Source organism: Quercus suber, unplaced genomic scaffold (genome assembly GCF_002906115.3).
Source record: "Quercus suber isolate HL8 unplaced genomic scaffold, Cork oak 2.0 scaffold_183, whole genome shotgun sequence".
Lineage (NCBI taxonomy): Eukaryota > Viridiplantae > Streptophyta > Magnoliopsida > Fagales > Fagaceae > Quercus > Quercus suber.
In genome coordinates, this window is record NW_027069641.1 from 666071 (window position 1) to 674711 (window position 8641).

Sequence of the window (8641 nt, forward strand, 5' to 3'; positions counted from 1 at the left end):
TTCTTCTCCAAACTTCCTGCATTTATAGGCCATAGTTTAGTGGAGAGGTCATAATTACTTGCCAACGAGTGCAACCGGCGGTCCACTATTATCGATCGTAAGTGGGTGGTCAGGTAGGAGTGGGAAATTATGAGGGTGGCGTTGGAACTTGGTTCCTGCCTCCACGATAGTCCTCGGGAGCGGTGGCTCTCCGGGGCGCGGCCGGGTAGGTACAGTGCAGGTCTTCCCGTGAGTCAAATATCTACTCCATGGAAAGGTGTTGCCGAGAAACGATGAAGAAGCAAGGCTCGGGCTTGCAGTACGCGTGGCCCGGGGGTGGGCTGCCGGGTATAAAGGAATTGGCCTCATGGGCCATATACCCAGGCCAGGGCCCAAGGCCCAATGTAGGATATGACGCGGGGGCCGTACAGTAATTATTATTGACTAAGCCCCTGTTATTATTGTTATTATTATTATTATTATTACTACTTTTCTAAAGGTATTAGGTATTCATCAAAAATAAAAAATAAAAAAATAAAGGTTTTAGGTATAATTTTGCCCATATAAAGTCTTCTCAAACACAAAACAAGTTCAAGGTTAAGCAATACTCAGATCTTCTTGTTTACTAAAGGTGTAAGATAGAAATGGATCACGACAAATATCGTTCCCACTTAAATGATGAAGGGGAGAAGAACACCATATGGAGGTTTGGTGCTCCTCCTAATTATGACGCTGTTAACAAGCTTTTTGAAGAAGGCAGAACTAAGGTCTCTCTCTTGTATATTAAGAGAAATGATAATCATATTTGTATGATCTATCTGATAACCAATAATTGATTAATGGCAGGTATGGCCTCCTGGCTCACTTGAAGAAAAAGTGCAAAACCTTGTAAAGACATGGGAAATGGAGATATTCCACAAGAAAAGCTTTGATGACAATAAATCAATTGATCCAAAAAAGTATACTGTTAGTCTAAATGGTAACAGTTTTAACTCCACACATATATATAGATTTACTTCATTGTTGTTTTGTGTATAAGCATCTCTAATCTCTTTGACCATATGTATATTAATGCAAAACATGCAGGAAGGCAGGCAGTGAATTTGGAAGAAAAGCGTAAGCTTGGGGGAGGCTACAACTTCTTGCTACAAACCTCTTTGCCAGAGAAGCTTCGTGTGTACAACCCAGCAGAAGAAACAGCTGATTCATCTCATGTAGCTTTCACAACAGCTTTCCCTCGTGGGTTTGCTGTGGAGATTCTCCAAGTTTATTCCGGGCCACCAGTGATTGTATACAAGTTCAGGCACTGGGGTTACATGGAGGGTCCTTTCAAAGGCCATGCACCAACTGGGGAAATGGTTGAACTCTTTGGGATTGGAATTTTCGAGGTATCCTCCTGCAATTTTTTATTTTTTATTTTTTAATCAGGAGCTTAGCATCATCATGATTCATGATCATCTGTCCTTCTTCATATGTAATTTATTCTCTTGTTTGAAACAGTTGGATGAACAAGAGAAAATCATCAAGATTGAGTTCTTCTTTGACCGTGGAGAACTGCTAGGAGGTCTTCTGCGAGGTGCTAGTCTTGATAGTTCCACTGAAGCGGCGGTTTCAACCTGCCCTATCTTGAGGAACACAGGGTAGCTTTATAGCTTACCAAATACTTAATGAATAAGGATTGTAACTAAATTGGCAAGTTCTGATATTACTAAGGGAAACTTTTTTTTTAATCAGGAGCTTAGCATCATCATGATTCATGATCATCTGTCCTTCTTCATATGTAATTTATTCTCTTGTTTGAAACAGTTGGATGAACAAGAGAAAATCATCAAGATTGAGTTCTTCTTTGACCGTGGAGAACTGCTAGGAGGTCTTCTGCGAGGTGCTAGTCTTGATAGTTCCACTGAAGCGGCGGTTTCAACCTGCCCTATCTTGAGGAACACAGGGTAGCTTTATAGCTTACCAAATACTTAATGAATAAGGATTGTAACTAAATTGGCAAGTTCTGATATTACTAAGGGAAACTTTTTAAGTCGGTTTGTTCAAATGAAAAAAGCTTTTGTTTTCATTTTCAGATTTTAGTAGGTTCTACTACTAAAAAAACTGGTTTAATTTTAGCATTTGTATTCTGCTCTCATTTTCAGTACCTTAAAATTTGGATTTGAATACAAAAAATAAATATAACTTTTTAGCATTTTCGTTTTCTATGAATTTATGAATACGAATATAGTAGCATATTCATAAATATTGTCAAAACAATTTTTTTTTTTTTTTTTAGTGATGTGATTTATATGAGTGAGAAAAATTACTTTTTTTTTTTTTAATAAAAAATGATGACCAAATCCAAGTATGATATATTTTATACCCAAATTATTCATTCAAAACAACTTACCAAACACTATTAAATGTGACAATAAGTGCTTTTATCTATATTCAAATTCAGGATTTGAATATAAAATAAGGAAAATGAAAAGCGAATACACTACTTTTTAAAACCAAACAAGCCAGAGTTCAAATTCCCTTGAATTATATATTATGAATAAAGCATTATACTCTTGTTTCCATCACTAGTTTTATTTACATAGCAAGAGGATTTTTAAACTTCGAACAAATTTTTCCTTTGTTAATTCTAATACATCCACTTGAGTTGATTAAATTCTCCACAAATTTGTGCATCATTGCCCAATAGAAAATTATTGGGTACTCAGTACTCTCATAATATAACGATATAGTACTTATTCCTCTCACATGAATAATGGATCTTGCCATGAATCTCATTAATGAGACTCATTATTGTGTGAGAGGAGTGACCCGTAGTACAAAATTATTACTCACATCCAATATGCTTTGCTCTATCACAATATAGGACACTCGCAGAATCAAAAAATTGACTGAGGCCAAAATCTTCCGCCACTAACTTTATGTGCAAAAGGATTCCTTCAAAATTGGGAACCATTGAAATTTAAGAATTTCCATGCTTCCCAAAACGGGACTTTGTACCTCTCTTTTCGTTCATATTCTGAGTCTATTTGTTCCTCCTTTCATATATATAAATTCTTTAGTGCGAATGTATAATTCTTTTGTATTCAGAGTGAAGTTTGCTAAGATATCCTTCCTTCAATTCTTAATCTAACGAAATGTTTTGAGAATTTGATTAGGACGATAATTGCAAGGGCAGTAAGAAGATTAATGAACGGTTTTATTTCAAGAACAAAGGTCATTTTGTTGTTATCATATAGTTTTTGACAAATTATAGGTATACAAGTAATCGATTTAAAATGAAAGTGACACCATATAAACCTTTCAACATGTGAAAATTAATATCACAATAAAATGAAATTTGTCAATTTCAAAAGCAAATACAATGCACACCATGGAGGCAATGAACTTAATTAGTGTCTTGAGATCCACAACCAAACAGAGCATACACTTACCCAACATACTTTTACATATTTTCTCCGAGTAACCACACTAATTTTCTCTTTTCATTTTTCAACAAATTGATTATAATACGTTTATTACAAAGAATTACACTATTGTCAGGTTAAGCACCTCTTTCTGGCTGTATAGGTGGATTCATCCTATGTTATATATCAGGGTAGAAAAAAAATTCTAACTAATTTTACTAACCCAAGGAAGGGAACCCGGAAAAGGACCTGCCCCACAATATCTGAACAGACCTTCAATCTCAGGGCATCCATTAGGATAAGGTATTGACCGGTGAAAAGGATCACGACCTAGTCTTTTCCGATAGAGTGAACCTTGACAGCCATATGGATCTCCTTGGAATTGAGCCCGCACCAATGCCTCACCCTTCAGAGCTGCTTCTTTTGAAGTAGATGAAGCTGGGGTGCCTAAGTAGAAGAATCTTGACTCTGGAAATCCAATTGCAGTCCGATGTAGATGTGCAAATCTCTCTTCTTTAAAATCATAACTTACAACCTGATCCCAATGTACAAAGAAATCAATATGAAAGTCAGAACCCTGAAAGGTGAAAAGGGATGGTGTGGGGGATAAAGCTGATGTGGTGAAAAAGACTCTGAGTTGGGAATCTTTACTAAAGTATCATAATGGAAGACAAATGTCTTTCATCTCTATGCAGTCTGCACTCACATCTGATATTATCAAGATCATGTGCATTACTTTGATGAACAGACAAGGTTGTTGCATCACTCAAGGAGAAAAAAGTTGTTTCAATTCAAATATAACTTGCAGAATTTTTCAAGCAACAATTAAAAATTCATAAAATACCTAACTTGTAGTAGGCATGATTTGAAAAAGAAAAAAATAAAATAAAATAAAGGACATGATACATTAGCGAGAAAAGTGGTTGTACATGGCTGAATGCATCAACGAGGTCATAATTTTGACAAGTAAATTGGGTATAAACTTCAGAGGAAAAAAAAAAGCGTGTTCTCTTACAGTATGACAGCACTTTTACACAATAAATATCAGCATTTTAGACACTTATTTAGTAACCTTTACCACCAATTTAAAAAATGTTATGAAGAATGAGTCTCACTTCTTTGACTCAATGTGTAAATTTCAGCAACTGATACCCAGTGATACAAGTCAAAAGTATTTACAATGTTAGTGTACATTTGATTTGATGATCATGGGCAACTCCAATCACACAAAAACAAAGTAACAAACTTGAATAATTGACTGTATTATAGTTTTCATAGAATCATAAGTTATTTATATTTCATAATCCCCCAAATCTAAATTTTGGGGAATGATCATGCCCCCTCTCGACCGCCCACCCCTCCTCTCTTTCTTCTTTTCTTCTTTTGGCCCAAAGGAAATACTTCTGTTATGTCTAAAACCTTTATAGATGTACAGAAATGATACGGATTTATAGTCACTATTCTATACTCAGTATACTGTGATCCCATCTATTATAAGAGGGAATGAAAACTTAGATAAAAGTTTCTGATAATTCTTCTTCCTTTTTTTTTTTTTTTTTTTTTTTCTATTATAAGAGGGAATGAAAACTTAGATAAAAGTTTCTGATAATTCTTCTTCCTTTTTTTTTTTTTTTTTTTTCCTGGTGTTTTTTTATCGACTTTATCCAATCTCATGTACATACACATATTTAGCCCCAAAAGGAAACACTAGAAAAGAGAATAAATAAAAATATTACTAAAACTTCCAGTAGAAGGGGCTTACAGTTATGTTGTAAGGATATGTCCCGGTAAGCTCTCGGAAACGACACACACTAAAGAGAAGATTCTCAAAACTGTCCCTTGCATGCTCTTCTGTGAGTGCCCTCCATCTCACATTTTCTTCCCTGCCTATAAAAACAGTCGTAGCATAAGTTGCATATCAATAGCATAAGAATCAGATAGTTTACAGCTTTCATTTACCAGAAAAAACTCTACCATACAAATAAACAATGTTTAATCTATTGAGTTTCCATTGTTATAAAACAACAATCAACAACTCAAGGCTAACAGAAAATTAGCAACATGAAAATTCAGCTTAACCCAATTTAGCAAGAACTACTCCCATAACAAACATGAAATTTTGCTGGCAATCCAAAGCTTAAACCCATTTGACAGGTATGTTGCCCCATTTGAAGGGGCATGTTGGTAGTAAAACAAAGAGCACAATGGTACAAGCACCATTACTTATGGCTTCAAATAGTACTTACAAGAAGGAAGAAAGCAAACTAATTGTCTTTCTGATCTTCACTGTAAGAAATGAAGGAAAAACATCCTCACTTCCTAGCAAAAGGAAAAGAAGGCATTTAAGCAAATTATCACTCAAAAACTAATGCTCTTGTATTTCTAAATTTGGACCAAGGATTTTGATGACCACAGCAGTGGGAGTGGTGGTACAGTGGTAATTACTAGCAATGAGGGTAATTATAGTAGGAGTGATTAGGGTATATTTGGAAACATTAGATGGAAATACTGGAGGTGACAGTGGCAGTAGGGTCAGCAGAAATAGGATCCGTAGAGGTGTTGGTGATTGTAGATATAGTGGAGGTGGCAGAGCAGCAGTGGTCACTGTGTTATGTTCATCTGAAAACAACTCAAATACCAACTTTGATGCTGAATTTGTTTATTCATTTGAGCTGTATGCTAAATTTGACGACACAACCAGATCATATGTGACAGCTCCAATTGTAACAAGAAGTTGCTAACCAGATTCTCAAGTGCACACAGATTGTTATAAGGATCCACAGGAATGCATGACATATGTGACCCTATCGCAACTAAACAAAAGGAATTTGTATATACTTTAAGGAATATCAAGCTGTTGAATGCCTATTTAGATCTGCGCTGAGGATGGGCTTAAAGAGCTTTAAGGACCCTTAAAGCTCTTTAGCAAAATTTACCACATTTATGGGAATTTTACTGAAGAGCTATAAGGACCCCCTTAAACTTGAAAAGAGAGAGAGAGATGATAATAATAATAATAAAAAAAAAAAAAATAGTATCAATATTAATAAAAGAAATGTTGTACCCAATGCACAAAGTTCACACTTCTGCAGGATTTAGGAGAAGTGATTGGTAGTTTGCCAATTGAACTAATTGGGTTCAAGAATACAAAACACTTTTATTATGTCCTCTTTTGCTATTTTCTCACATTTAAAAGCTCTTCATCAATTTGCTTACCAAACAAAGTAACAACTTTATAGGCTATAGCACTTTATCATTGTAGTTTGCTTAGCTATAAATGCTATAACTCGTTTCTGTTAAAGATCTTTATTGCAAAAGCTCTACTAAAATACTATAGCTAAAGCTCTACTTCCTTCAGCAGTACCAAACAAGCACTTATTCAACAGTTACATCAGTTTATACCCAAAATATCCTTAAGCAGATCTCATATCAGATATCCAACAACTGCTTACTTATTCTCAGATGGAAACTGAGATCAATGGTCAATAAGACAGCATTCTCAAATTACTCCAGGAGGTGCAATTTTTTTCTAATCTTCATTTATCACTGTTGTAAAATATATTAGTACTACATAAATTTGGATAATTTCATACCATAATAGTTATTAAATACATTATGATTATACTTTTTTGTTTTTCTGATAGACAATGAAATTTTATTGAAAAAATTAGAGTCACTCAAGTATAAAGGATGTATACGATTGGGGACAATACAATCAAACACACAAATTACATTATGATGATACTAAGCAGCTGCAAATTTAATAAAATAAAATCAAATGCCATGGAAGTTTTACTTTGCTTTGTTCTGTATGCACTTTGTTCTTGATTAGTACTATATTGATCAAAATTCAAGCATCTTTTTTCAGCAGATCATTAGCCATTCCACTAAAAGGTGAGAAATTTTTTTGAACATAGCCATGAATTCTGGTACGTCTAACTCTAAATTTAGGTCAATATGTATATGGATAAATGAGCAGGTACAATCTAAATTCTATCCAACAGACAAAAATTAGAAACACTTCTTTAGCAATCAACAATAAATAAGTTCTTAGTTTATAAATCTTTTCTAATTAAGATCAGGCATGCCAAGTACTAAGATAACACATGCACTCACCAAACCATCCTTCTGATTCAGCAACACTCCAATAACTTTGTGCCTCACTACGAGGACCGGCATCTTTCCGAGTCTCCCCACCACTAAACAAAAGCAAAGCTGCATCATCTTTGGCTGCAATATCAACTCCCTCTTGTATATGTCTCACAAAGGTAGAAGCTTGGCCTGGATTCTTCTGATAAGACTCCAAAAACCATGAATCCTCCTTATCAACTTTCCCACAGCTACTACTAGTATAAACCGAATGTCCAGCAACCATTACAAGATTCTGAAGCTTTGAAAATGGATAATTATCGGAACCCACATCGAGTTTTTGATAACTATTAATCATCATCCGGTAATGACTCTCATACAGAGATAATATGATGAGAATTGTGAGCCCAAGTGACAAGGAGATGATGAAAACTAAAAGTGGGTGCAGCTTAGAGAAATACTGAATACGGGTTCCGAAAGATTTAAGCATTTTGATGGGATGAAAGGGTGAATTCTTAGGCTTTCGGATGCGTCTACTAGTTCCTGATTCTAAATCAAAAAAATCACCACCTTTTTTGGGGTATGCAAGGAAGGACTTTGGACTCCCCGAAGACCCAAATGAATAATTTTTCATGATAGTATGAATCCAGCTTATGGGTTTGGAAAGGGAGTGAAATTAAGCATACCCAGATGGTAATTTAGACAAATTAAGCAATGGGGTCATGGATTTTTCTGATTCTTTTTTGGGTACAAAAACACACACAACTCTGAACAAAAAAGCAAGAGATATCATATCACACATCAAAGAATGGTTTGTAAATTTTGATAGCTTTGGAAAGGGAAAATGAAAATCAATCCATCAAGTTGCGGGTATGAATTAATGAAGCAGAATTAAATGGATCTCTGATCTGAGTAATAATGATAATTTGATAATTAAGCAAAGAAAGAGAACTCACTAAAAAGACAATGCAAAATTCTGGGGTTTCTTAGTTCTGACAAGATTCAGGTTTCGAGAGGATCTTGTTTGCTTCTACGTACGGTTTAATCTTTAACTCAGATTGTGATTTGTGCTAACTCTGGCTGTTGACTTGAGATCCTCCTCGTTTCCATTTTCAGAGAAGGATTGTTCTTCGTGGTGGTCAGTGTTTTTATTTTTTGATCTCTGT

At 35.0% G+C, this 8641-nt stretch overlaps 2 protein-coding genes across 2 annotated transcripts; one reads left to right on the forward strand and one right to left on the reverse strand.

Annotated features, from left to right (window-relative positions):
- The first annotated feature begins 550 nt into the window (after window positions 1-550).
- LOC111997582 (pathogen-related protein) lies at window positions 551-1695 on the forward strand. The gene is made up of 4 exons (XM_065778420.1): window positions 551-746; window positions 826-958; window positions 1066-1367; window positions 1480-1695. The coding sequence occupies exons 1-4, from the start codon at window positions 624-626 to the stop codon at window positions 1621-1623; spliced, it is 702 nt and encodes a 233-aa protein (XP_065634492.1). The 5' UTR covers window positions 551-623; the 3' UTR covers window positions 1624-1695.
- A 1581-nt stretch (window positions 1696-3276) lies between these two features.
- Window positions 3277-8641, reverse strand: LOC112007178 (uncharacterized protein C57A10.07). The gene is made up of 3 exons (XM_024039484.2): window positions 7503-8641; window positions 5149-5273; window positions 3277-3921 (listed from the first exon to the last, which is right to left on the reverse strand). Exons 1-3 carry the CDS (start codon window positions 8107-8109, stop codon window positions 3592-3594), a joined length of 1062 nt encoding a protein of 353 aa, XP_023895252.1. The 5' UTR covers window positions 8110-8641; the 3' UTR covers window positions 3277-3591.